This window comes from Agelaius tricolor, unplaced genomic scaffold, assembly GCF_023055355.1.
Source record: "Agelaius tricolor isolate 1412-34295 unplaced genomic scaffold, bAgeTri1.0.p SCAF_38, whole genome shotgun sequence".
Lineage (NCBI taxonomy): Eukaryota > Metazoa > Chordata > Aves > Passeriformes > Icteridae > Agelaius > Agelaius tricolor.
Window position 1 is genome coordinate 99,800 of NW_027269298.1, and position 26,968 is coordinate 126,767.

The following is a 26,968-nucleotide window of genomic DNA, read 5'->3' on the forward strand; positions in this document are numbered from 1 at the left end:
GGTGGTGAATGTAAAACTTGGGGTGTCCCCCCTCCATATGCAGGATACTTGGGGGTGATATCCTGCCCCATCCTGGTCCATGCACATTGTAGCCCCTGTGAGGGTGTAAGGGGGTTCCAGGTCCCCTCGGCTCAGTTTTGGTTTGCAAAGCTTCTGGGGTCACCACAGAGACTCTTTCCCTTAAACATTTGGGTGAGGAGACCCCTTTTGGAGCTCAGCCCCCCCCTGCCATCCCGAGCCCCTCATCCCAGTCCTCAGTCATCCTTCCCACAGCAAAACCCCACAGTTTCTGGTGGGACCCCACAGGGGTGACATTACCACCCTCCCTGTCCCAGCACCTCAAAAACGCCAGCCCCTCCCAGCACCTCTGCACCCCACACTGCCAAAACCTTTTCTAAATGAAAGATGGGATTTTTGGGAGCTTTTAGGGGGTTTTGGCTTTTTTTCTCCTGCTTCTAATCCTGGGGTTTCTACTGGGGTTTCCTGGATGAAGGAGTGAGCAGGGGCTGCTCATTAGTGGAAACAAAGAGCCAGCAGCTGCTCATAAACAATTTAGAAGTGGGCAGGTAGTGGGGGGAAGTGGTGCCTCTTGGCACCCTGTGGCTGGGACAGGACTTTGTTACTAATTTCTCAGCAGCAGAGAAGTTGATCTGGGGAAAGCACCTGAAGATGGTGTGTTTGGGTGCTGAGCCTTGGCAGGAATCCATTCCTCAGTTTCCCTCTGGCTGTGGCTGGGGTTTTGGGGGGCTCAGTGCTGGGGAAAGCAGTGGGGCACCCATGTTTTGTAATTGTTTGTACAGGAATAAATATTGCTGCAGTCTGTTACCTTGAGCCCTGGCTCTGCATGGGTTTTTGGGGATGAAGGCAGTGACCCCCAGCCATACGGTCCCTGGGCACTCAGGTGACCAGCATGTCCAGGTAGGATCCATGTCCAGTCCCTGGCTGACTCCAGCTCTGACAGTGACAGGTGACACCTGAGACCCCCCCAGCTTGTGTCACCCCCAGCCAGGTGCCCTGGGGTCACAGGGTCTTGGGATGGGGTCTCTGCAGCCACAGAGGAGGAGGAAGGGCAGGTAAGTGCCAGGACTGGGAGATCACCATTGCCTGTCTAAAGTCTGGTGGCACAGAAGGGCTTTGCCAAGAGATGAGCACAGAAGGGAGCAGCACCATGGCACTGGCTCTGAGCCTGGTCTGGCACATCCAGACGGGCTGTGCAGGGGCAGCTGCTCATACACATGTCACTGGTCAAACAGATCACCCCAGTTTATGGGATAGACAGCACCTGCAGCCACCGAAGCTCCTCTTCCCCCTGCTGAATTGTTAGAGGAATTTGAGATAAGATAAAGGTGGTGCTATCGTCCGAGCATTATCTCAGATTAGGGGTGGTAAATAAAACTGGGGGAGAAGAATGTGTCACTGATAAAGGACACAAAGAATCCACAAGGAAAGCCAGCCAGGTAACTGGTGGATGGGATCAGCTCCAGCTGGGTGGAAGGTAATTCTGACGGGGAGATTGACAGGGACTCGACTGGAAGAGAGACTGAGCATGGGATTAATTAGCATTAGAAGAGAGGGAATCATTTAACCAATGGAATGAAGGAGCTGTGTAGCCAATGAGCATTAATGCCTTCATTTGCAAAAATGTATAAATAGTGAGAAGTTTTCAACAACCTCGGGACCCCCACCACCACAAACACCAGGTTGGGGAAGGACCAGTGGGATGCTGAGGGACCCACAGGTGGTGACAATCTTCTGCTTCACTGATCTCTCTCTCTACCCCACATCCACAATCCCTCTTTTCTATTTCTTTCTCTACCTCACATTTTATCATTAAATAAAACCTGTACTATTGGCTTTGGCATCCAGCATCTCTCAGTGAGCAGATGTTAACAAGGACACAACACCCGCGGGGTTTTACACCCCTGGAGCTGAGGGAGAGGGGTGTGTGAGCTGGGGTGGGGGCATGGGGACAGAAGGACATTAGGGACAAGGGTGGTGACAGTAGGGATGGGAATGGGGACATAAGGACATTAGGGACAAGAGTGGTGACACTAGGGATGGGAATGGGGACATGGAGATTGATGGGGACATTAGGGAGGGGCATAGGGATGGGATGGGAGCATGAGGCTATTAGGGACAAGGATGGGGACATCAGGGACAGGGAGGGGCACTGGGGATAGGGATGGGGACATGAGAAGGGAATGGGGGCAGAAGAGGGGAGGCGACAAGAGGACAGTGACACGACAAGCATTCCCGTCCGAGGAGCTGGGGGCGGAGGCGCCCCGGACACCCCGGGCCGGGCCGGGTGGGGCTCCCCTCGCGGGCGGTCCCGCACCCCCGAGCCGGGAGGGTTTAACCGCGCTCTCCGCGGCGCTGCCCGTGCGGGCGGCGCTGCCTCGGCCGTGACCGTCCCCGCCCGTCCCTCCCGGTGCCCCCGCGCCGCTCGCTCGCGCCGCCGGTGCCGCGCGCTCCCGGCGTGCCCCGCGCCGCCGTGCTCTATAAATAGCGGTACCGGCGGGCCCGGGCGGCGGCGGCGGCGGGGCCAGGTCGGTGCGGGACCCCCGGGCCAGGGCAGTGCGGGACCCCCGGGCCAGGTCGGTGCGGGACCCCCGGGCCGGGGTGGGCACCGCGGGCCCGGGCAGCGCGGGGGGCTTGGCTTGGCGCTTGCCGGGGGTGGCGGGGGCACTGCAGCGGCGCTGGAGCAGCCCGGTGCGGGGCTCGGTCCCCGGGAGGGGCTGCGGCGCGCATTCCCCTTCCGTTTGATGGGATGGGATGGGAGGGGTGGCTTGGAGCTGAGATCGCTGGGGCACCCCCGGGTGCAGCCCGCAAGGGCCTTGGCTGGGGAGGCACAAGGGAACCCTGAGCCCCCTTCCCACCCTGAGCCCCCTCCCCAGCCCCGGCCCCAGCGGGTCAGCGCCCCCCATCGCCTCCGGACCGGTCACCTGCACACCGCCCTCACCGGCACCCGTGGCACCGCACTGGACCAGGCACGCAGCTCGCTCTGAGGCCCGCAGCCCCCTGTCACCCCACCAGGACTGCTGCCAGCTGTCCTGGGGCTCAGCACCCCCATAGTCAGGGACCCGGGGGTCCCGCGCTCCCCAAAGCCCCTGGGGGACATGTCAGGACTTTGTCCCCGCAGCGCCGGTGGGATGTGACCCGGTGGGATGTGACCCGGTGCCGGTTTCAGCCCGGCCATTCTTAGCCCCTGCCCTTTCGAGGCTGTAACACGACCTGCCAGCGGCCGCGGGCTCCTCTGGCCGCGGGATGCCCCCTCCCTGCACCCCGTCCGGCCGGTTCGGGGTGACGCACCGTGGCCAAGCAGCTCGGGTGCTGCGGGGCTGGGTGTGGGCAGGTGGGGTGGCCAAACACACCCTCCAGGTCCTGGGGGTGCCATGGGGTGCTGCACCCCCCTCCTTAGGACACCCCCCTAAAACCAGCCCGTGGGGAGCTGGGGGTGCTGCCTCCATCCCTCGGTGTTGTGGTGGCACCGGGCATCCCAAGCGGGTTTCCTGCTGTCGGGCAGCACCCCAGGCTGGGATGTGGGCAGGGCAGGGGAGGAAGCCGGCAACGTCACCACGCGTCACCCGGCATGGGGATGCCCTTACCGCAGCCGGATGCGGAGGGTGACTGCTGGGAGCCAGGTGAGTGATGGCCGCAGAAGCAGGGATCCCTCAGCTCCCTGTTCCTGGGCCGAGCCAGGAGTTGTGTCTTCTCTCCCATCCCCCCAGTCTGGGCTTGAAGCTGGGCACCATCATGGCCAAAAAGGGAGACCCTTTTCCTCCCCAGACTCTTGGTGACCTGATGTGCTGAGTTGTTTATCCTTCTCTTTCCTGGCAGCCTTAAGTGCTTCTGTGCCTGAACCATCAGCATGGCGACAGGTGAGTGATCCATCTCCCTGCATGCATTCCAGCTGCATCCGTCCCCTCAGTGTCCCCTGCATCCATTCCCTCTGCATCTCCCTGTCTCCCTTGTGTCCTTTTCCTTGGTTGCCCCCTGCATCAGTCCCCCCCTAGAATTAATCCCCTTTGTCCCCCCTGCACCCATCCCCTCTGCATGCCCCTGTCCCCTTTTATCCAACCCCTTGGGTCCCCCCTGCATCCATCCCCTTGGCCCCCCTGTATCCACCCCCTCTGCATTCCCCTTCCCTCCCTGCCTCTGTCCCTGCATTTGTCCCCATTATGTGCAGCCCTGGTCCTCTTTGCCTTCCCCCCTCCACGTGCCCCTGTGTCCTTGCCTCCCTCCCTTCTGTCCATTCCCCATGTCCCTCCAGCCCCCCCACATGCCCCACATCCCATTGGTCCCTGCCAGACTCTTGGCTCCATCCCCAGCTCTGGGGAGTGCTGGGTGCCAAGGAGTTGAAATTTCATCCAGCTGTAATCAGGAGATGGGAAAGTGGCCCCAGAGCAGCTCAACTTTATTTTTAGCTCTGCTTCCCCCTTCGGCATCACACCCTGGCATCACCCCACACCTCGGCTGGTGCACAGACCCCACAGGTGCTGAGAGCCCTGTGCCAGGGTGCTGGGCAGGGGATGGGGCGCTCAGTGCCACTTGCACAGCGGCCACCAAGTCCAGGCACCGATGCTGGGGTCCAGGGACTGCCGGGGTTGTGCCAGGTGCTCGAGGTGGCTGTGCCAGCCGAGGCTGCCATGGCCCCAGTTAGCCCAGCGGGGTGAGGAGCCGGCCACAGGGATGGATGAGGCCAGTCCCTGCCTGCAGTGGAGCCGTGGACAATGAGCACCTTTGGGACACCACGTGGCACTGGAATTCCAGCCCCATGGCCGAGGTGCCATGGGGTCTTTGTGCTCAGACGTGGCCACACATCCCAGCCTGCCCAGGTGACCAGGACACACGTCTGCTTCCCTCTCCATCTTCCCCCCAGGACTCTCCTGGATCGGGCCCCTCTATCCCCAGGGATGCCTGCCCTGGATCTGGCACCCCCTGGGGACACCTCACTCCCTGGTGGACCTTTTGGCTTTTGATAATTTTTTTTTTCTTTCTCTTTTCCAGAAAAGCTCAAGCAGCACAAAATCATCTTTGTGGTGGGTAAGTCTGTGTCTGGATCCTGTCACTGGTGGGGTCAGCCCAGCCCTTTTCCCTGTACCTCTAGGCTGGGGAAACAGGACTGGAGGCTGAGACTGGGCTATTCCCAGGCACTGTGGGATGGCCATGGCTCCAGCTTGGCTCCTTGAGTCCACATGGGTATGGTGCCCCCAGGAGGGCACCTCTGGCCACGCATGGGGTGGCAGCATCTGGGGTAATGTGGCAGTAAACCAGTGGGGGTTGATGTGACAACAAATCCCTGGGAGGTAATGTGACAAAACCTTAGGTGCCATCAGGGTGTGGTGCCCACATGCCAATTCCCAGCAGCCCACGTCACCCCCAAGCACTTGGGCAACCACGAGGAGCTCTGTCCATCCCCTTGGTGCTGGGCTTGGGGACACCAACGGACATGTCACTGAGCTCTGAGGGCTCGTGTGTGTCTGTGCTGCTGCTCCTGTGTACCCTCCCTCTCCTTACCCATGGCTGGGGGCACACGCGTGCCTTGCAGGTGGCCCTGGCTCGGGCAAAGGGACACAGTGTGAGAAGATCGTGCAGAAGTATGGCTACACCCACCTGTCCACGGGGGACCTGCTGCGGGCAGAGGTCAGCTCAGGCTCGGAGCGGGGCAAGAAGCTGCAGGCCATCATGGAGAAGGGAGAGCTGGTGCCCCTGGTGAGTCCCTACCAGCCACCAGCTCTCACATTATGGGGTGTGCAGGGGTGGCAGTGGGGCCACCACAGTAATGGTTAGCACACAGCTCAGGCATCTCTGGCCCTGCCATCCCAGGGCAGGGTTTGCTGCAGGGACCCAGGGATGCTGGGCGGGAGTCCTGTTGTCCCATATCAGCTGTAGCAGCTCTGTCCTCCCCCTCCAGGACACGGTGCTGGACATGCTGAGGGATGCCATGGTGGCCAAAGCAGATGTGTCCAAGGGCTTCCTGATCGATGGATACCCCCGCGAGGTGAAGCAGGGAGAGGAGTTTGAGAAGAAGGTGAGGACTGGTGCCGTGCTGTGCTGTGCTGGGCCGTGCCACACACCAGCTTAGCACAGGGACTCAATCCAGCAGCAGCCTGGGCTCCCCATCCCAGCAGAGATCACATCCCAGAAGGGTCTAAACTGGGCAGCAGGTCCCCCTGCCTCGGGACAGCCTGTGCCCAGAGCACAGCGGGAGAGACCAGGGTGTCCTCAGGCTGACAGAGCGTGACAGCAGTGCTGACATGATGGTGGTGGCAGAGAGCCAGGGCTTGGCTGCAGTGTGCCTTTGCCTTCCTCTACTTGGCCCTAGAGGCCAGTGGAAGAGTGTCCTGGTGTCTCCCAGACCAAAGCAGTGGGAGGCAGGAGATGGTGTGGGGACATCTCTGTGTCCTGCTGGCCCCCAGACCCATGTGGATGGAGGCAGAGGGTGGTGTGGGGACATTTGTGACCCTCATGCTGACCACCACCACCACCCCCCAAACCAAACCAGAGCCACACCAACTCAGTGTGGTGACAGCCACGTCCCCTCTGTGCACAGATCGCGCCCCCCACACTGCTGCTCTACGTGGATGCAGGGAAGGACACGATGGTGAAACGCCTGCTGAAGAGAGGAGAGACCAGCGGGAGGGTGGATGACAATGAGGAGACCATCAAGAAGCGTTTGGAGACCTACTACAAGGCCACTGAGCCTGTCATTGCCTTCTACAAGAGCAGAGGCATTGTCCGCCAGGTAAGCGGGAACGCGGCTGATGCCAGCACCCCCAGCCCCACAGCCTGGGGCTTGTGTCCCAGGGGAGGGGAAGGGGTAGATGGGGATGATGAGGGAAGCAGGAAAACTCAATCCTGTCTAGTTTGGGATGGGCCTGACCCGCGACCCCCTCCAAGGATGGCCTGCACCCCTTTGCCCTAAGCGAGCCCTGGTCTCTTCACCCATGGCCAAAATGCATCCTTGGGAGTTCCAGTTGCTCTCGGATGAGAGCCCTCGGGCAAATCCCCCAGCTGTCCCCTCTGTACCCAGCTCAACGCCGAGGGCTCTGTGGAGGAGGTTTTCCAGCAGGTCTGCACCCACCTTGACTGCCTGTAAGCAGCCCCCGGCCCCCGTTCCCCCCAGTGCACTCCAGCAGAGACAGCGGAAGCGGCTTTATCCTGTTTTCGTGGACGGAGCCGTGCGGAGGAAATTTCAAGGACATTGTGTTTGGCTCTTTCCCGTCTCTCCCCAGTAAAGTTCACTGTAATGAATCCAGACTTTATCTTTTTCTTCTGTCGCAGGAAATGAGTTTTTCTTTCCAGAGGTTTTGGGTTGTTTTTTTTTTTTTTTTCTGCCTCTCTGTCCTCCCCCCAGCCCCTCTGGAGCTGATTAAGGGCAGGAAGCGGGTGTTTATCCCGCCGGGGCAGCGGGATGCTGCGCTCAGAGGAAGGGAGGGAGCATCCCGGCCGCTCGCCCCGGCTTCCCAATCCGTGCCTGCAGGGAGCCTGCGCCGGCATCCTCCAGCCAGTCCCGGCCTCCCTCGCTCTGTCCCGATTGCTGAACCCCCTGGTGTCTGGGTGTGTGTCCTGCACATGCCTCCCAGCTCTCCCACTGCCTGCCAGGGGCTGGAGGCGACCGGATTTGGGATGGGGATTTCCAGCACTTTCATGCCTTGGCATTTCCTTGTTTCTGTTGGCTGTCAGGGGTTTTTGGGGTACGCGGTGGCTGCGCTGTGGTGCTTGGTAGAGGCACAATGCCCTGGAGTGGGGTGTTCCCTGTCCTGCTGTGCCTGGACACTCACAGCTCAGCCCTTACCCTGGGGCATAGAGAATGCTCTGGGGACACCCAGGTGAGCCCAGCCACCAGGCTGGGTGTCCTCCTGGCTGGGGGACTGGTGGTGAGTCACAAGACCCCAACAGACAGGCACTTGGGGGTGCTGGTGTGGGGGACAGGGGATGTGGGGGCTCCCCAGCACCCACAGAACCACACAGGCACAACGCCATAGCAGAGGGGCTGCAGTGGAGCTTGGGGACAGAGTTTACCCAGCCACAGTGAGGGCAGGAGGCAGCAGAGCTGCAACCCCAGCAGGGCCCCCCACCACTTTACTTTTGGGCTGCTGGGAGCTGGGCACGGAGCCAGGGGGCTGGGAGGGCAGGAGGGGCGGCAGCGCTGGGGTCAGCCAAGGCCACGAGGCCAAGGAGTCAGAGCGGAGAAAGGAAGCCAGCAGGGAAAAAACAAAACTCCCCAAGACGAAAACCCAAACTCACCAGTCAGGCCGACGTCAGCCCCGTGCTCCGGGGCCACGGGCCGCTGGCAGAGGCGGGGCACTGCGGGGAGGCAGGCGGGCAGGAAGGATGCAGCCATCCGGCCGGGCTGGGACACTGCCAGGACAGCGATCCAGGGCTGGGGCCCGCCTCGTGCTGGTGGGACAAGGAGGCAGAGGGGTTGTGTGGTTTGGGACAGCACGGCCTCAAATTGAGGAGTGGGGAGAGACATCTCTCTGGTGGTTCCAGCCCTCTGTGGGTGTGCTGTGAGTGTGCCTCAGTTTCCCCAGGTGGTTCCCTGGGCAGGGAGTGGGACAGGAGCCCTGCTCTGCTCCCCAGTACAGCCCTGAGTGCTTGGTGTTGATGTTTAGATGCTTTTCCTCTGGTTTGAAATCTCAAGGCCATCCCCTATGCTGCGAGGGGGGAAGATATTGGGCCAAATGGGTGCAGGGGGCTGCACATGTGGCTCCCCCACAGCCACGGCCACCCTCCTTCTGTCACACTGTGGCTGCCACCGTCCCAGTGCCCATCACCGAGGGTCTCTTAGTCACTGCCCTGTGGTGTCACCGCGGAGAGAGGGGTGCGAGGGCCCCAGAGGATCCCGTGCCGAGTCCCGGTCCCCATGCCCGTCCCCATGCCCGGGTGAGCACCCGTCCCCGCGGTCCCCAGGAGATGGCAGTGCTCTGTCATGGGACATGGTTGCTGCTCACCCCGGTCACAGACATCTCCGGGGCCAGCCTGGCTTCTGAGGACAGGGGTCGCTGACTTCCCTGGCACGTTTCCATTCTGTCCCCATGCCCCTGAACCATGAATCGACCCCACCCCAGGGACCTGCGCCCACCCCCGGCGTGAGGGTCCCAGCCCCACTGATTGCTGCGTGAGGGCTCTCACCTCGGCCAGCAGAGGTGTGGGGAGGAATGGGGCAGGAGTACACAAGGGGGTCCCTGGTGCCCCTTCAGCCGTGCTCAGCCCTGGCCCCCTTGCCCGTGCCTCCCTCACCCAGGCCCCCTTGTCCCAGGGGATCTCCTGACCCCAAGCCCACCTGCCGGGTGGGGGTGTCCGGGCAGCCCCAGCTGTGGCCTGGCCGAGGGTACAGACAAAGCAGGGAGTTGTGCTCGGGGGCCTCCACCTGCCCGCCAGCCTGGGCATCCATGGGGCAGCCACCAGCCTGAGCCAAGGTGGCCCTGCCAGGGGGCTGACCGGGAGCAGGGGGGGCTGAATGTCGGGGGCAGCCCCTTCCCCATGGCCTGGGGCAGCTCGGGAATAATTTGGGTGGGTGGACCTCACCAGAACCACTGTGTCCAACCCTCCACTCACTAGTGCCAGCCCTGGGAGGCCCTGGAGGCACCTAGCTTGGGTACCAGTGCCTTCCTCCTGCCCCCTCCGGAGGCGCAGCCCCGCACGGCGCTGTAGGGAAACTGAGGCACGGCGCCTCCGGGGGAGGGGGGGTCCATCCTCTCCGCCCCCCCGGCCCCGCCGGCCCGGCCCCAGCGCCGCCAGCGGCATTTCCTCCGCCGCGGACCCTCCTCCGAAGGGAGTCGGTTTCCTGCCGCTGCCGCCGCCCGCACTCGGCGCTGGCTCCCGGGGAGCGGCCGCAGGCGGACATGGGCCCCCGCTCCGTCCCGCTCCTGCCGCTGCTCCTGGCGCTGCTCGGCCGCCCGGGTGAGTGGGGACGGGGGGCACCGGGCAACCGGAGCCCGGGGATGAGAGCCGCGGGATGGGACAGCGGGACGGGACCGCCGGGAACGGGACAGCCGCGGCGGGACCACCGGGGACTCCGGAGCGGGGGCCAAAGGGGTCCCGGCTGTGCCCGCACAGGCACAGATTGGCACCCCCGGGAACCCCCCGGGAGAGGAGGTTTAGGGAGCAGCGTCCGTGTGGGAAGGGACGAACCCACCCCGATTCCCGGAACACGCCGAGCACAGCCCTGCCGCTCCCTGGGACCCCCGAAATCCCGGCTGCGTCACTGGGCGTGGGAGGTGTTGAAGGCGCCGTGGCTGAGTCCTGACCTAGACGGTGGCACACGGGGGAGCGGGGGTGGCTTTGGTCCCCATCACCTCGGAGTATGGAGGGGTTGACCAGGGGATGGGGAGGAGAAATGGGAGAAAACTCTTATGTCCTCACATAGGATGTGGGACCGGAGCTGGAAAGAAATGGGAAAAAACCCTTAAAACCTCATACGGAATGTGGGGATGAAGCTGGGGGTGAGAAACGAGAAAAACCCTTAAAGCCTAAATGGGAGCAGGGGGCTTAGACACCTCGGGAGCAGTCGGAGCCACGCTGAGATCCCTGCAAAGCCACAGGGGGAATTTCAGGGAGGGACCCCAGTGCTGATGGAGCTGGGGGACAGGGAGCTGGGGGACAGGGAGCTGGGGGACTCGGGGACAGCGCCTGCTGGCAGGGGGAAGGGAACTGGGGAGGCAGCAGCCGCCCAGAGAGGCTGGGGCCAGCAGCACTGAGTGTCCTGGCTGGGTTGGTCCCTCCTGGTCACCTCAGGGGTCACTGCTCATGGGTGGTGCTGGGGTGGCCCCGCTGCCAGGCTTGGTGCCCACTCTCTTATATCACAGCCCTGTCTGGTGGCTGTGCCAGACGGTCCCTGCGCCGTGAGGCTGTGCCATGGGGGCCATGTCCCCTGTAGTTGTGCCATACAGTTTCCATCCTTGTAGATGTACAGGAAGGTCTGTGTCCTGTGTAACTGTGAGGCTGGGTGCCCATCCTATAGCTGTGCCACTGTCCCTGCCCTAGGGCAGTGCCATGGTGTCCCTGTCCTATGTAGATGTGCAGTAAGGTCTGTGTCCTCTGTCGCTTTCTTGTACAGTCCCCATCCTATAGCTGTGCCATATGTGTGGCACATCCTGTGTTGTTGTGCCACAGAGGCCTTGTCCTCCCTGTCTGTGATGTATAGTCCCTATACCACACAGCTGTGCCATCTGGTCCTCATCCCACACAGCTGTGCAATGTCACCTGTGTCCTATGTAGCAGTGCCATGCATCCATGACGTTTGTATTCATCCCCAACAGTCTCCACCCTATGTGGCTGTGCCATGCATGCCCTAGCAGGGCTGTGCTGTATGGGCTGAGTCCTACACAGCTGTGCCACATGGTCCCCACCCTGAATGTGTGTTTCTGTGGTCCCTGTCCTATTTATCTGTGCTGAATGATTCCCATCCAACATAGCTGTGGCACACAGTCCCTGTGCTCTGTAATGTATGTGTCTGTATGGTCCCTGTGTCACTCTGCCATACAAACAGATCATCTCCTCTGGCCATACCACCCCTAAGGGATGCAGCTGTGCTGTATGGACCCCATCCTCTATGACTGTGCCATATTGTCACTGTCCTATGCAGTTGTGCCATGCGGTCCCCATGCTGAGTGTCTGTGCTACATGCTCCATGTCCTGTGTACCTGTGACACGTGGTCCCCATCCTGCCTACCTGTCTACTCACCACATCCTGTCCTGTGGCTGCTTCTTCCTCACAGGAGCCTCTGGGGCTGGGAGCCCACAGTGGGCACAGTGCTATGGGACTGAGTGCCCCATAGCCGTGGGCACAGTGCTATGGGGCTGGGATGTCCATGGTGGGTGCAGTGATGTGGGACTGGGATGTCCATGGTGCATGCAGTGATGTTGTTCTGGGGTGCTCTTGGTGGGTGCAGTGTCAGGGTGTCTCACAGACACAGCCAGATCCCAGAGGGGGGAACAGGGGCCAGGACTGCTCCCCGTGGGGTGAGCATGGTGCTGGGTCACCCCTCCCATCTCTGGGGAGAGGCTTCTTGGCACCTGTCTGAGTTAGAGAGTGGCAGGAATGATGTGGTTTGTGTCAGGCTCAAAGTCTGGACCCATCCACCCCATCATCTGCCCCCCAGTGCCACCTCAGCATGGTCCAACAGCCAGTGGTGGCTCAGGGGATGCCAATTCCCTCTCAGTGCAGGATCCATCCCCATTCCTGTCCTGGATCAGCTCGTTACACAAGTACCAAGGCAACACAGCCAGATGCAAGGGTGCCAAAGTGGTGCTGCCCATCCCATGGGCATCCTGCACTGCCAGAGCCACCCTTGCCCTGCACCCCACACCCCAGCTTTGCTCTCTGCTCCCAAAATCCCAGGAATTTCCCCCAGCCCCTCACCCACGGGGGAGCCACAGTGGGACCATCCCTGCTCCTTGATCTCAGCAGCACCAAAGCAAGGGAGAATGCGGGTTGGAAAAACATAAAGTGGATTTTCTTTCTTTCTTCCTTTTAATTTTTTTTCCCTTTCCTGGAGTACAAAAATAACAGTGCCCTTATCTGATCGCCCCGGCGGCCCAGCTGAGCCCCCTTATCTGATCCTGACATAATGCTGGAGCCCGCTGCCTTCCCCAGGGACAGACAGACAGTGCCCGCCTGGCACCATCCCCTCCGCCGGCATCCCTGCCCTGCCGGGGGCGATCCCAGCCGCGGCCCCCAGCCCTGCCTGCCCATCCCGGGGGATGCTGCTCCCCCGGGAGCCACGGGCTGCCCGTGCTGTGCCCGGCAGCGCCGGAGCCGTGCCCGGTGCCGTCGGGGCAGGAGTGGAAGGGAAGAGGGACGCAGCCTGCGGAGCCCAGATAAGCGGCTGTTTATCTTCCTCCCGATGCTGCGGCCGCGCGGGGGGGAGGAAGCACCGGACAATTGGTGGGCCCACGGCGGCGTCACCGGGGGTCTGTGCCGTGACCCCGCCGCCACCACCGGGCCACCCCAGCAGGGAGACACAGGTCAGGGACACCGTGATGGGCACGGCTTGCATGGAATGGCCTTTTGCAGGGTGCTGATCCCAAAAACTCAGTGACCTGGAGCATCACACTGTGACCGTGTTCACAGGGGTCTTAGGGTGAGGGAAGAGACAAGGATCTGACTCTGTTTCAGAAGGCTTGATTTATTATTTTATGATATATATTATATTAAAACTATACTAAAAGAATAGGAGAAAGGATTTCATCAGAAGGCTGGCTAAGAATAGAAAAAGAAGGAATGATAACAAAGGCTTGTGTCTCGGACAGAAAGTCTGAGCTAGCTGACTGTGATTGGCCATTAATTAGGAACAACTAACATGGGCCAATCAAAGGCAGCAGATAATCATTGTTTACATTTTGTTCTTGAGGCCTCTCAGCTTCTCAGGAGGAAAAACCTTAAGGAAAGGATTTTTCATAAAAGATGTCTGTGACATAACACCCTGTAGCCCCAGTCCTGATAGGGGTGGCTGGGTGGACTGGAGTTTGGTCCAGTCACCTCCTGGTGCATTGGCTGGAGCCACCAGGGATGGGAAAAGTTGGAGTGGGAAGGGATAGAACTCAGTGGATACCTCCAAAGGAAACACAGCATCCCAGGCACTGTCTCCCCATAGAAGGCCCCTAGAAGCCCAGCTGTGGGCTGACAGACCATGGGGATCTGTCCTTCCCAGCCCCCTGGAAGGCAGCACCCATGGATGCAGACGGCTCCTCGGGGCCAAGTTAAGGACAGCCCGGCCACAGCAGGGCTGCCTGAGGCAGGGAGGAAACTGTCGAGGCACGTGGGGATTTACAGGATCAGGCCTTCAAATGGCTGTTTGCGCTCAGGATTTCCCTTGGCAGCCGCCGGCCGGCCCCGCTCGCCGCACGCCGCCGGGGGCTTTGGGATGGGGCAAAGCTCACGCCTCAGCGGCCGGGAGGATGAGCTTTACAGCCATTTCCATACCTGCGCTTCCCACTTTCCTGCGGCCGGGGAATGCGGGGGGGGCTTCCGCCACCGCCCCGGCCCTGGGGGCGGCTGGGTGCGAGTTCTGGCACGGGCAGCGCCGAGCGGGGACAGTGGATTTTTCCAGCCCGGATCCAAGGGTCATTAACGGGGTTGCGGAGGGGGCTGGCGGTGGCGGACACGTAGCCGATGGTCCCGGAGGGGCCGGGCTGACGCCGGGCTGGGGGCTGAGGCTGAGGGGGCAGCGCCGGCGCTGGCAGGGATTCAGCCCCCTCCTGCATCGTGTCCCCCCGTGCTGTGTCACCCCACATCCGTGCGGCAGGGACTGACGGTCTCTTGTTTTCCACGCAGGCCCCGGGAGAGCCGAGGGCTGTGACCTGCAGCCCGTGACAGAGAAGCCATCCATCACCCTCTCCTATGCCACCAGCACGGTGCCCCGGGGCTGTGTCAGCAACAGCTCCATGGGCACTGACCATGAAGTCCATGTGCTCAGCGTCAAGTGGTCCAAGGTGAGCCAGAGGGGTCCCGGTACATCCCCGCAGAATTCCTTACACTGTCCTTCACACTGTCACCACAGCACTGCCATCCTGTCACTGCCCTCAGCTGGCACAGTGTCCAGCTGTGAAAACCTTCCTCTAATTAAGGAGCAGTGGATTAACCTCCTCCATGGCACCTTGTCCAAGCTTCTCCTCCAAGCACAGCCTTGGGCATCTCTGCCCCTGCTGGGAATGTAAAGATTTTGGAGGCAAATTCTCTATAGCCCATGCTGCCAAAGCAGATATTCCTGTGCTGGACACCTCAGGACACCCCATTTCTCTGTGAAGGTGGCCTGGCTCTGGCTCTGGCTCAGGGGCTGGGCAGAGCCACAGGTACCCAGTGGTGACCACACTTGGGAGGGAGGGAGGGATGGGTGGAAAGTGGAAGGGAGGAAGGGACAGAAGATAGAATGGAGGAAGAGATGGAGGAAGAGATGGAAGGAGGGATGAAGGGAGGCATGGAGGAAAGAGTGAAGCGATGAAGGAGGCACATCATTTTAAGGTGTCCAATTGAGCAGAAACCTGTCTGCCAGAGCTGGCATGGCCATGCTGAGGGGTGATAACCACACTGAGGGTGCTTTGGGACAAGGGCGGTGTCAGGGCCACCAGCGCTGGCACTGGCTGGCACTGTTGGGTGGGTTTGCACCAGCTCACGGGTTTGCATGGCAGCTCTGCAGGACAGACAGGCTTCCCTCACGTTGGCTGGGGCCCAGCACCCGATTTTGGCCCAGCCCTGGCGCCACACTCCCCCCTCCCTGCCACCTCCCAGCTCTCCCAGTTCTGCTTTTGGAGCAGAGGGGGAGCCAGACCAGGAGGCGCTGGGGAGGGTCGGTTTCGCAAGGACCCCTCTGGCCTAGCCCGGTGTAACCTGGCCTTGGCATCCTGGACGGGTGCCAGGGCCGGGGGTGCCCCGGGCTTGTCACCAGCGGCGACAGGGGACACGCACTGATGTCACGGCTGCGGCGCTGAGCCCCGCGGCGCACGGGGGAAGCTGGGCAGGGACACGGCTCCACTTATAGAAGAATTACTGGAAGCCGCTTTCTATAAGCAGATCCCCACGATGAAAAAAAAAAAAAAAAAAAAAAAAAGAGAAGAAAAAGAAAAAAAATAACCCGAAAGGCGGCGGCGGGGAGCGCCGAGGCTCCCGCCACTCGCGCAGCCAAACAATGGAGCGCCACAAAACACGCGGCAGGAAAAACAGCCGCCAGCTCCTCCCCGACACTCGGGGCCACCCGGGGTCCCTGGCCACCCACGCTTGCCACGGGGCCGCGGCCAGGAGGCCGGGATGCCTCGCTAGCCCTGTGCAGGGCACGGGCAGCAGCCTCCACCCGCCCCGTCCCCGGCTGGCTTCCCCTGCCCTCTCCTCTCCCTCTGCTCGGAACTTTGCGAGCAGTTACTCAGGCAGCAGTTGCCAAACTTAGCGCCTGGAGTTTTGACTTCCCCATCCGGATTTCCGGCTAGAGGCAACCAGGCAGTGCTAGCCACGAGGAATGGTGTGTGCCACCTCTGTGCCCAGGCATTCCTGCACTGCAGCACGGACACACCTGAGCCTGGAGCGGCTGCACGGCGCTGGGATGGGGCTGGGAAACCTGCCAGGGAGATGCCCCAGGGCCCAGGGTGGGGATTCTCCAGTCTTCAGTGGGAGATATCCCAGTACCTACAGTGAGGATGCTCTGGTGCCCGGGGTGGGGATGCTCCAGTCCTCAGTGTGGGGATACCCCAGCCCCCAGTGGGGTGACACTGTCACAGCCAGTGAAGAGATTAATTAGGCTCTAGTTAGTCTCTAGTTCAAGGATGCCCTGGTGCCTAAGAAGGGGGTGCCTAGACTTCACTATGTGTGGTGTCCTGGACACCAGTGTGGGGATAACACCATCTTCCAGGTGGGCATCTCGCTGGTCCCTTACCTGGGGGAGCCAGGGCGTGTTTGCCCTGCCAGTGTAGGTACACACATGGCATCCCTGACCCTAAACCCAGCCATGGCTCATCTCAGGGCCAGCCTCAGGGCTCTCCCTGCTCCCTCGGGCTCCAGGGGGCAGCCAGGGAGGTGACAGCAGCTGGGGCTTGGTGGCCACAGTGGTGACACTCTCCTCTTCCCCCCAGGCCTCTCCTGCCCCTCTGACGGTGACAGTCACCCCACGAGCCGATGCCTGCAGCCGACCAGCAGTGCTGATCCTCCTCTGCAGCCGCTGCTTTGCCACCATCACCTCCCCGTGCTCAAACCTGATCATCCGCACCGTGAGTGCCACAGCCCCACAACAGGAACCACCCCGGGGGGCAGCAGGGCTCGGGCCACCCATGGGGATGTTTGAGGGGGTCACTGGTGGAGACTGGTCCCCCTGATCAGCAGCCACGATGCTTGTGGTGCCCCGGAGAGGAGGGGACGCTCCCGAGCATTGCTGGCGGCGCTGAGCCCTGCGCTGGCCAGGCAGGGAATGACGCACAGGGCTGGAAAAAGCTCCCATTTCCTCCGGCCGGCGGGAGGAAGGTCAGGGATGGGGTTTGGCTCCAGCGAGCTGAGCCGGGGTCGGGCGCTTTGTTAGCAAAATAAACCTCCTGCTTTGTTTGTGGCTAATAATAAAGTGGGCTGAGCCCTCCCTGTGCCACCAGCCACTCTCGCTGCTCCCAGCTCACAGCCCCAAAAATCCCCACTTATCTGGGGTGACCCCCAGCCCAGGCTCCAGGGACACTCACCTGTTTTAGGCTCACATTTGTATCCTGCACACGGAGGGGAAAGGTTTTCCTTGTTTTCCCCATGCCAGCCTGTGTAAGGGAGGGATGACCTTGCTCCTCACCCCGGCTTAGGCTGTCCCTTGGCCCACAGGACGCCCGCCTCATCCCAGAGAGCACCAACAGAGCACCAAACCCTGAGCCACTCATCATCTCCAGCGAGGAGGAGCTGCTGGCCTGGGCTCTGGCTACCTATGGGGGCATCACATCCTACAGTGAACTGCAGGACCCCCGCAGGCTCCAGCTCCACCTGGGAGAAGGTGAGTGAGGCTGGGGGTTAGCACTGGGGGGCTGGAGTGGGCAGGAATGGTCTTCCTGTTCCAGAAGGGTGACAACCTCCTGGGGCAAAGTACCTTCCCAGGGAGATGCCATAGGGACTGATGCCCCTGGCCCTGAGCATCTCCCACCCACTGAGCCCAGTATTGATCACCCTGCCACCCACACAGATGCCCACAGCCCTCCAGAGTGCACTCCCCAGGAGAACTTCAATGCCATTCTGCACCTTGAGGCTGAGGTCTTCTTCCACGGGGTGAAGAGCTGCTCACGCAGTGATGCCCAGAGCACCAGGGCTGCCCACATCATCCATTTGCAGTCGGAGCCCAGGTACCACAGTGCCAGCAGTGGGACAGGCAGGGGGATATGCTTGGAGATGCTTGGGAAGGTGTTGGGCTTCCCAAAGGCTGAGCCCCACATCCCGAGTTGGATGTGGGACCGGCTGGTATGGAATGCTGAGAATGGGGGTCTTGTGGTTTTGCAGCTCCTCCATCTCAGGGGTGAACCTGTCTCTGAGCTGTTCTCAGAATTCTGCTGGCAACCAGATCCTCATCCTGCAGAGCAAGGCCAACTTCACCTGGTTCCTCTCCGCAGAGTGCAACATCCAGTTACTGGTATGCTGAGGGGAACATGTTTTCCCCACCACCCCCACCGAGGGGTCTGCCAGGTGCCCAGGAGATGCTGGTGTCATGGGGAAGGTGGCAGGAGGGCACCTGGAGACATTAGACATGGGCAAATGGCAGCCCCCTTGCTGCAAGCCCTCATTACTGGGATGAACCCTGCCTTGCGCACCCCCAGCTGTCCCTGTCTCCACTTAGCCCCTCTGTGTTCCCCCCTTTTCTCCTCACTGCAGGTCTCTGGGAGTTACAAGATGCCTCTTTTCCCCATGCTGATCCCTGGGAATCCCCTGCCTGACACAGAGCAGGGCCTCATTGCTGAAGCCTTTGAGAAGAACTACACTGTCATTGCCTCCTACTCTGCCATCCCTGCCAGCACCCACATCAGCCTGCAGATTCACGAGCATGGTGAGGCCCCCAGCAGCCCAGGGCTGGGTGGGATGGGGGTTCCAGCATTCCCACTCAGCCCCCCCATCTCCCTGTCCTGCAGAGACGGTCGAGACGCCTGTGAGCACCACCTCCACTGTCATCACACAGCCTCCAGACCTGCCCCACCAGGTGCTGCGCACACTCAAGCCCTGGAAGTGCACAGATGAAACCATGGAGATTGTCATCATCAGGTCCTACCTGGAGGTGAGGAGGGTGGAGAGAGGTGCTAATGTCCACCAAAATCACTCAGAAGTTTCATTTTCCTCTGGGTGCTTGGGGTGGGTGGCACAGGGCTGTCCCCAGTCAGTGGGTGACCACAGTGTGCTTTCCTCCCAGCCCATCAAGGACGTGGTGAACATCACCCTGAGGGACATCCGCTGCCAGGCAGAGAAAAATGCCACCCACTTCATGTTGAAAAGCCCCCTCAGCCACTGTGGCACCTCACTGGAGGGCAGGGGCTATGCCAACAATGAGGTGAGAGGGGGGTTAGCTGGGGGTGTTGCCTCCAGCCCCACTGATGGCCCATGAAGGGGAGGGGGGGCTTCTCCACCAGGACCTCCTTGCTTTTGCATGGCTGGAAACATCATAGTGCAGGCCAGGGCTGAGATGGGGGGGAGTGTGGGTGGGACCATCCCATCCCATCCCATCCCATCCCATCCCATCCCATCCCATCCCATCCCATCCCATCCCATCCCATCCCATCCCATCCATGGGTACCACCTGACTGACCCAGCCCTCTGCCTTCTCACAGCTCATCCTCAGCCTGGCCAAGGATGCCGTGCTCCGGAGCGTGCGGGTAAGAACCAGGTTTCCCAGCATGTCCAGGGGTGGGAGAAGGTGCAGATGGCACTGCCAGCTGGGTGCTTCTCGGGTTTTGTGTTGCTGGAATGGCTCCCAGGGTGTTAAAGGGTCTTTTTTCCCAGCCTTGCAACCAAAGAAGTTGAGATTCCTCAGTTCTGGTTTTCAAAGTTGTTTATTCTCTCTTATCTATCACATTCTTTTTTGGACCTGCTGAGATCTGTCCAGCAGGTCGGGTTGAGGCACGCTGACTGCCCTTGGGGTGGTGTTGGCTTTTTATACTAGAAACTATGTGTACTTTATTTACAGTAATTTTCCAATACCTATCACCTATGTTAGACAGTCTGTCTCTACTCTAAACCAATCCAAAAGTGCCACCATCACAGCAGAAGATGGAGGCCAAGAAGAAGAAGAAGAAAGGCAGGACACACCCAGATTCCTCCATTTTCCTCTTGAATCCTCATTCTAAAAACCCCAAAATTCTACTTTTTCACCCTGTGACAAGTTAACTATCATTCTACTCAAACTCTTGTGGCTTGTAAATCCTCACACAAAGTTGGTAATTGTTTCCATGGGTTAAAATCGAAGAGTCAAAGACATCTGTGCCAAGGTCTCTGAGCCCCTTGCAAGGGTCTCGAGCCCTCCAGGGCAGCCAGAGGAACATCCTGGGTTCCGACAGGTGCTGGGTGCCCCCTGAGTGCTGCCCCCCTCTTGCAGGTGGGTTTCCAGTGCGAGATCCCACGGGAGCTCTTCCTGCGCCTTTTCCCCACCGCTGACTTCAAGGCGCCGCAGACGGAGCTGGAGATCAACAAGGAGGCCTTTGTGCAGGTACTGCCACTGTCCAGAGCCCAGGCTGGGGCAGTGAGCCCTGCCTGGGGCACCGACCCTGACCGTGTGCCCCGCTCCCACCCGTGCAGGCGTCCATGCGGTGGATGGATCACCCAGCTGACCTGCAGCTCAAGGAGTGCTGGCTGGTGGCCTCCGAGCGGGAGCCTGTGCTGCTGGTGCAGGGTGGGGAGGCACGGGGAGCAGGGGTGGCTGTGCTGGAGGGGCCCCCCAGCAGCCACGGCAGGAAGGTCTGGCGCTTCCGCTTCACCTACAGCGTTCCTGAGGGTGGGCACATCCCCTTCTCTGCCTTCCTGCGGTGCAAGGCCGGCTTGCAGGTCAGTGTAACCCCCTCCCCACCCTGGGATGCCACCAGGCTGGTCCCATTGCAGTCTGATGGGTTTGTCCCACGCCGTTGGGTGATGGAGCCCATGCAGGAGCAGCATTCCCTGGCCTGCAGAGCCTGGGGGTGCACATCTCCCCCCTCTCACCCCAACCTCCACCTCCACAGAACGACACCATCTTCGAGAAGGTGCTGGAGGTGAGAGTGAAGGATGCCTGGAGGCCGCTCAACTGTGAGTTCAGGGCCAGGGAGGTGGTCAGGATGGGAATGGGAGGGGAGAGGGACTCTCCCAGTGTGGCAGTGCTGATAGCCTTGTCCTCCCACAGACCGTGGGCTGGGGCTGGGTGCTGTCCTGGGCATCACCTTCGGCGCCTTCCTCATCGGGGCGCTCCTCACTGCCGTGCTCTGGTACATCTACTCACACACCCGTGAGTATCCAGCACCCTGGGGGCCCCCGTGGTGGGATGGGGGGGCCCCCTGAGTGTCCCTTACTGGGTTGCCCATTTTTCCCTCCTGGCCAAAGTCCCCAGATGAGTCAGAGACGAGGCTGCTCCTCATGTGTACAGTGCTATAGGGGAATAACCCTGCTCCAGGTGTCTACAGCTCCTCCGGGTCCCCTCTGCCATCTGCCCTCCCTCCTGCTGCTGGTGTCTCATGCTCATCTCCATCCCAGGGGCTCAGGGGTCAGCTGGGGAGTGATCCACGAGGGCTGGAGGGTCCCTGGGGCTGAGCCAAGGCCACCACTGTTTGCCCTGAGTGTGGTTTCCCCTTGGTGTTCCCCGTGGCGGGCGGTGTGAGCCAGGTCCCATCTCCAAACTGCAGCCGGTTTCCAGCACGGCGCCAGCCTCGGAGAGCAGCAGCACCAACCACAGCATTGGCAGCACCCAGAGCACCCCCTGCTCCACCAGCAGCATGGCCTGACGCCCCTGGGCCCCCCTGAGCCTGCACAGCCCCCGGCCAACGGACTTGGGGAGCCAGCCCAGTGCCATTAAGCTGATTTTTCGCCCCAAATCTCAGGCTGAGCCCAGAGGGGGCCTCCATTACTCATTCAGTGAATGCTTTGGCCCCCTGAGGGCAGCCCACACCGGGGGGGGGCACCCTGTAACCCCCCCTGGGCTCCCCCGCTGCAGTGGGGAGGCAGAAAGAGCAGCTATTGCCAAAACCTCCCACGAGGCTCCCCATCAAATGGGGGGGGAAGAAGAAGTGGGCGCCCCCTGGACATGCCCCAGCACTTGGGGTGACCCCCGTGCCCCTCCTGCCTCCCCCCAGGAAGGCAGCAGGCACCAGTGGGAGCAGCAAGAGGTTTATTTGTGGAGGATGGTGCAAGGCTGCTGCCCTCCCACAGGACGATGGGCAGAACCCACCACTCCCCCCAGCTCCCCGTCCAAGTTACAAACTCTTATCAATAATAATAAAAACCTTCCCTATGTTAAATTAATTGCGCCCTGACGCTGAGCCTTGCCACTTTAGCTTGAGGCTCCCACCTACCAGGCACTGGAGCTCATCACAGCCTGGGGCAGCTCCCCAAACCCAGGGGGTCCCCCAGTCACTCTGACTAGGGCGGGGATGGAGACCAGGAGCATCCCCCCATGGACAGTGTCCCGGGAAGGGCACAGGCAGAAGGCACTGGGGTGAAAACAGCCAAGCCAGGATGGGGTGGGGGGAGCCCCACATCCCCCTCCAGATGCCTCTGAGCATCACCGGGGGCTAAACTGGTGCTTCATGTAAACAGAGGTGCCGAGCCCCGTGCCTGTCACTGGGACAGGGCGGGCTCGAGCAGCCGCAGCGCTCCTCCCACCAGGTGCAGGCTGCCGGTGACCAGGACCCGCACGGCCGCCGCCTCCCGCAGCAGCACGGCCCCGCTGCTGGCCGCGGGGTGGGGGTGAGCCCCCGAGGCCGTGGGGGCGGCCAGCTGGGGGTCCCTGCCCTGGGCCACCCAGCGCAGCGCCTGCGCCAGGCACGGGAACACCAGCGCCGGGGAATTGAGGGGCCGGGGGGCTGGGGGCACCAGCAGCAGGGAGCCCCGGGCGGGGGCCGGCTGCAGCAGCCCCCCCACCCGCAGCGGGGATGGGAGCCAGGGGTCCTGCCCCACTTTCTCCTCCAGGAGCCTCGTCCATGTCCGCTGGTTCTCCAGGCAGCGGGTCAGGGCGTTCTCCAGCGTCACGTTGAAGTTCTGCTGGTCTGGGAGGGATGGAGGCAGCAGTCAGGGATTGCAGGGGGAGCTGGGAGGGATCAGAAAGGGAAGCTGGGGGAGGCCCTGTCTCCCCATCACTCACCTGCGTTGTTGGCCACCGACACCTCCGTGAAGTTGGGGCAGAAGACAGCATAGTCAAAGTGACAGGGCTGCAGAAGCAGGAATAATCAGCACTGTGTGAACCCTCAGGACCCACCCATGGGATTTCCACTGGGGCAGTCCCACACCAGCGGGGTTACAGGGAATGGGGCAGGGGATGATCCACGTCCCCTCCCACACCCAGGACTGTGAGACCCCTGCAGGGGGCAGTTGAGGTGGGATACACCCCAGGACAGCAGGATGGGTGGACAGACAGACAGACAAACAGGGTGCCAGCTCCACCTCGTGGCTCCCTGCACCCTCAGCAAAGCAGGTCCCAGAACCGGCAGAGAACCCAGGCACCCGGGCACAGTGACCCCCCCGGTGCCCCCCAAACCTCACCACCAGCAGCTTGAGCAGCGCCGCCGTGTCCCGGTCGCCTGTGGCATTGAAGAGCAGCACACGCACCTCAGAACCACTGCAGGGAGAAAGGGCAAGTGGCCCGTGCCCCCAGGGGACCTGCAGCACCACCACCACCACACCCCCACGAGGTGTGCCCCCCTCTGCATCCTCTCCTTACTCATGGGGCTTGTCCTGGCTGAGGGCGGCCTGGCGGAACCAGCGCACGCAGGCCTGGATGCTGCTGGTGGTGTGAGCTCCATCCAGGTACCAGGTCACGGGGCCGTGGGACAGCACCTGGGTCCGGCCCAGCCACTCTGTGTCCCGCAGGCCTGGGGGAGCACAGGGCATGGCTGGGACCCCCATACCCTCCCCAGCACTGGTACCCCGTGGGGATCCAGTGTGGGGCAGAGTGTGCCCTCCAGCACACATGGCACGGGCTGGGGTCCAGCATGGCCCTGCTATGCCCTGTGACACGGTGAGGGAGGGGGTCCTGGCATGGCCATACTGCACCTTGGATCATGGCATCAGTCAGTTGGAAGGCAGGAGCCAGTGGCACTGGTCCCCCCAACAGCTCCGTGCTTGGTGGCACCTCCTTCAGCTCTCCAAGACCTAGGCAGGACAGGCATGCCACTGAGCCCTCAGGAGCCCTGGTGGGGTCTGGCCCTCATCCCCATCCCTGTGCCTTACCCTGGCAGCCGCGGCGCTGCAGCCACGTCCGTGCCAGCTGTAAGGCCAGGGCAGCGTTGGAGCGCTGGTGGGCACCTGCCAGCCCCAGCTCCAGCGCCTGGCAGCCCTCCTCAAAGTCATCCAGCTCCGGGCAGAGGTACAGGGGACACTGTGGGGAGAGAAGGCTGAGCCCCCCTGCCATGGGATGGGGTACCCCCCAATCCACACCCCCACCAGCAGCTCACCTTGCGCTCCTGGGCTCGCTCCCTCAGCACCTCCAGCGGCCGCTCCGGCTGCGCCACGGTGAACGCCGGCACGCCAGGCTGGGGAGGACATGGGGGTGCTCAGGGTAACGTGGGGGAACACACCCCAAAAACACAACAGGAGACAGAAGACCAGATCTCCCTACCTTAAAAATGCCCCCCTTCTGCCAGGCGATCTTCTCCATGGTGTCCCCCAGGATGCTGGTGTGGTCGATGCCCAGGGAGGAGACCCCACACACGACTGGTGCCCTGGGAATGCAGCATCACAGTGTCCCTGCTGTTCCCCCCTATACCATGGGGACATCAGGCCCTGGCAGCCCTGGGGCCAGGCTCAGCCCTGCCAGCTCCTACCTGATGATGTTGGTGCAGTCATAGGTGCCACCAATGCCAACTTCCACCACTGCCAGGTCCACCTGGGGACAGAGGGATATGAGCGATCAGAGCCACCAGCAAGAAATGCCCCCATGGATTCAGGGATGTGGCTGGAGACAGGTCGCTGCCACCAGCCCTTCCAAACCCACACCTGAGCACACCCCTGTTTGTGGGGGCATCATCCACCTGGCACAGCATCCCATTTACAGCCATGACAGCCTGATCCACACAAATTCTGACCCAAATCCCCCCTCCCTGAGGTCCCCACCAACCTGACATTTCTGTCACAAGCTGGAGGCCACCACCACTGACCTTCTCCTGCAGGAAGACGTGGAAGGCCATGATGGTGAGGAAGCGGAAATAGGCCGGCATGCTGGCGTGTGCTGGGTCCTGCCAGGCAGAGCAGGGTGAGCACACGACCCTGGAAGCGGGGACCCAAGGGAGGGAGCACCCCCACAAACCCAGCTGCCTCACCTTGGTCTCCTCCAGGCGGTTGTAGACCAGCCAGAAGTACTTGTTGAAGAGGTCCTTGCTGATGGGCTGCCCATTGATGCGGATCCGCTCGCGCACCTGCACGAGGTGAGGGGAGCTGGGGGTACAGAGCAGGGGGCAGTCAGGCACAGCCCCACTGGCCCTTCAAAACCCTCCTGACCCCATGCCCACCTGTAAAAACCTGTCTTCAGCCCGTAGTTGCGGAGGATGCACTCAGTGAAGGCGCACGCTGAGCCCTGAGGAGACAGCTGTGTTAAACCCCCTGTTCCAGAGCAGGGGCAAAAACAGAGCCACAGACAGCAGCAGTGTCCCCTGAGCCCCCCACAGCACCGCCCGCCCGCCTCACCTTGCCCTTCGTCCCCGTGACGTGGATGATGTTCAGTCGATCCAGGTCCTCGACCTGTAAGAGTTCAACCACCCTGTGAGACCCCCAGGGCAGCCAGCACCAAGCATGGCGGGACTGCTACCAGGACAGGGGGAACAGGGATCAGCCCTTCACCTTCAGCCCGCTCCTCTCCAAAAAGCCCTGCATGGCTTCCAGCTGGGCCTGGGGGTCACCACGCTCCCGCTTCACCTGCTCCAGGTAGCTGGCATTGGTCTGCAGGGTGTTGAGCATCCGGATTGCATCCTGGAAAGACGCCCAGAGCAGTCGGGATAGTGCCCAACACAGCAGCCTTGTGGCCACTCTGCCCACAGCCCGCTGCACCCTGACCCACCCCTTCGGGCTCAGTCCCCTCGGCGGTGTCATTGGTCACCCAGGCCGGCAGCATCTCTGCCATGGTGCCGCGGGGATGTGCCGGCAGCGCCAGATCCCGACACGGGGCCAGGCTACTTATGGGCAGGGGTTACCCGCCCCTCCCCAGGCGCCCCTTGGCCCCGCGTTGGGGCACGGGACGGGCCAGGCCGGCTCCCAGCGCTGCCCACGGGGACAAGGTCGCCGCCGGCCGGAGCGGGCAGCGCTCCAAGGGCTGGTGTTTAATGAGCGGCGCTAATGAAGCAGCAACGCAGCACCGGCACGGCACGGCACGCCTGAGAGGTCACCATTGTCACCGAGCCCCCCAAAGCCACGCCGAGGGGACGTGAGCTGCAGGAAGGACCCGGCAGCTGGGACACCAACCCATGTCCCCAGTGCGGGGACGCTCCACCCAGACAACGGACAGACAGCGGCACTGACACCGGGAGCGCTCAGCTCTGCCGAGCGGGACCGCTCCACGCCGGGCACCGCCGCCATCCCCACGGCATCCGGCGCAGCCGCGTGCGGCCGGGACACGCCGCGATTACCGCTGCAGGCCGGGCTCGCCCGCTGCTGCTACGGGGCACGGCGCTTTGCGGGGTGACCCTAGCAGAAAGCGGGGACCGGTGGCGGGCGGCAGCCGGTACGGCGGGGGGCCGCGGGGGGCGGCGGAGGGGGGATCAGGAGGGGACGAGGGGACGGGATGCGTTGTCGCCGCCCCGCGCGGCCCCGCAGCCCCGCCGCTGGCGCGGCCCCGTGCCCGCCCGGCGCGCGGCCCCGCGCGGTACCTGGTAGTCGGTGGCGGGGGCGCGCGCGGGGCGCGTGCTGAAGCGGCGCCGCCCGGCCCGCAGCGCCCCGCGCAGCGCGCGCAGCCCCCGCGCCACCATCCCCGCCGCGTGCGCGCCGCCCCCGCGCACCGCGCGCGCCGCCCAGGGCAGGGGGGCGGGGCCGTCACGGACCCCCCCCCCCCCTTCCCCCCCCCGACGCCGCCACCGCCATCTTTGAAGCTGGCAGCGCGCGCCACGTCGCATGAGGGAGGGGGCAGCGCCATCTTTGCGAGGGGCAGCCAGGCCCCCGCCCCCGTGGCTATCCGGACACCGCGGCAGGGACACCGGGGTCCCGGCCGGCCGCCCCGCTCGGGACGTAGCATCAGGCATAGTCCTGTCTGTGATGTCAGCACAGGCACATGGCCCTACAGCCCCTCACCGCCCAAGCTGGGGCACAGGGCCCCCCGGAGCTCCGCAGCCCTCGGCCGGCAGCACCGCCCCGGCCCGGTGCCAGCGGAGT

General features: G+C 62.3%; 3 protein-coding genes across 9 annotated transcripts; 2 read left to right on the forward strand and 1 right to left on the reverse strand.

Moving 5' to 3' along the window:
- Nucleotides 1-2,437: 2,437 nt before the first annotated feature.
- Nucleotides 2,438-7,254, forward strand: AK1 (adenylate kinase 1). 6 transcript variants are annotated; one of them, XM_071454109.1, is made up of 7 exons: nucleotides 2,438-2,594; nucleotides 3,838-3,878; nucleotides 5,008-5,043; nucleotides 5,549-5,712; nucleotides 5,915-6,031; nucleotides 6,554-6,745; nucleotides 7,034-7,254. In XM_071454109.1, exons 2-7 carry the CDS (start codon nucleotides 3,869-3,871, stop codon nucleotides 7,097-7,099), a joined length of 585 nt encoding a protein of 194 aa, XP_071310210.1. In that variant the 5' UTR covers nucleotides 2,438-2,594; nucleotides 3,838-3,868; the 3' UTR covers nucleotides 7,100-7,254. The 6 variants fall into 6 exon arrangements, with proteins under 6 accessions (XP_071310210.1, XP_071310211.1, XP_071310212.1 ...); XM_071454110.1 differs by having other exon boundaries at nucleotides 2,448-2,615; nucleotides 3,835-3,878; XM_071454111.1 differs by having other exon boundaries at nucleotides 2,469-2,546.
- Nucleotides 7,255-9,732: 2,478 nt separating this feature from the next.
- On the forward strand, nucleotides 9,733-21,919 carry ENG (endoglin). 2 transcript variants are annotated; one of them, XM_071454021.1, is made up of 15 exons: nucleotides 9,733-9,909; nucleotides 14,285-14,442; nucleotides 16,570-16,704; nucleotides 17,291-17,456; nucleotides 17,643-17,799; nucleotides 17,954-18,083; nucleotides 18,323-18,494; nucleotides 18,577-18,719; nucleotides 18,852-18,989; nucleotides 19,267-19,311; nucleotides 20,031-20,141; nucleotides 20,231-20,476; nucleotides 20,650-20,713; nucleotides 20,808-20,909; nucleotides 21,304-21,919. In XM_071454021.1, the coding sequence occupies exons 1-15, from the start codon at nucleotides 9,852-9,854 to the stop codon at nucleotides 21,471-21,473; spliced, it is 1,995 nt and encodes a 664-aa protein (XP_071310122.1). In that variant the 5' UTR covers nucleotides 9,733-9,851; the 3' UTR covers nucleotides 21,474-21,919. The 2 variants fall into 2 exon arrangements, with proteins under 2 accessions (XP_071310122.1, XP_071310123.1); XM_071454022.1 differs by having other exon boundaries at nucleotides 9,757-9,909; nucleotides 21,284-21,919.
- Nucleotides 21,769-26,599, reverse strand: FPGS (folylpolyglutamate synthase). The gene is made up of 15 exons (XM_071454023.1): nucleotides 26,470-26,599; nucleotides 25,448-25,576; nucleotides 25,295-25,348; nucleotides 25,120-25,184; nucleotides 24,931-25,045; nucleotides 24,769-24,846; nucleotides 24,436-24,497; nucleotides 24,231-24,333; nucleotides 24,067-24,144; nucleotides 23,843-23,990; nucleotides 23,666-23,764; nucleotides 23,334-23,484; nucleotides 23,156-23,231; nucleotides 22,758-22,824; nucleotides 21,769-22,662 (listed from the first exon to the last, which is right to left on the reverse strand). Exons 1-15 carry the CDS (start codon nucleotides 26,566-26,568, stop codon nucleotides 22,235-22,237), a joined length of 1,752 nt encoding a protein of 583 aa, XP_071310124.1. The 5' UTR covers nucleotides 26,569-26,599; the 3' UTR covers nucleotides 21,769-22,234.
- Between the last annotated feature and the right edge of the window lie 369 nt (nucleotides 26,600-26,968).

Bases quoted from the DNA above. Each gene is read 5' to 3' on its own strand.
- FPGS (XM_071454023.1), bottom strand. From the start codon at position 26,568: ATGGTGGCGCGGGGGCTGCGCGCGCTGCGCGGGGCGCTGCGGGCCGGG. The intron at 23,765-23,842 runs GTAAGGCACAGG...TGTCCTGCCTAG, and splicing joins GCAGCGCCGCGGCTGCCAGG to GTCTTGGAGAGCTGAAGGAG. The intron at 23,232-23,333 runs GTAAGGAGAGGA...TTCTCCCTGCAG, and splicing joins AGCCAGGACAAGCCCCATGA to TGGTTCTGAGGTGCGTGTGC.
- ENG (XM_071454021.1), top strand. From the start codon at position 9,852: ATGGGCCCCCGCTCCGTCCCGCTCCTGCCGCTGCTCCTGGCGCTGCTC. The intron at 18,720-18,851 runs GTGAGGAGGGTG...CTTTCCTCCCAG, and splicing joins TCATCAGGTCCTACCTGGAG to CCCATCAAGGACGTGGTGAA. The intron at 20,142-20,230 runs GTACTGCCACTG...CCACCCGTGCAG, and splicing joins ACAAGGAGGCCTTTGTGCAG to GCGTCCATGCGGTGGATGGA.
- AK1 (XM_071454114.1), top strand. From the start codon at position 4,694: ATGAGGCCAGTCCCTGCCTGCAGTGGAGCCGTGGACAATGAGCACCTT. The intron at 6,032-6,553 runs GTGAGGACTGGT...CTCTGTGCACAG, and splicing joins GAGAGGAGTTTGAGAAGAAG to ATCGCGCCCCCCACACTGCT. The intron at 6,746-7,033 runs GTAAGCGGGAAC...CTCTGTACCCAG, and splicing joins GCAGAGGCATTGTCCGCCAG to CTCAACGCCGAGGGCTCTGT.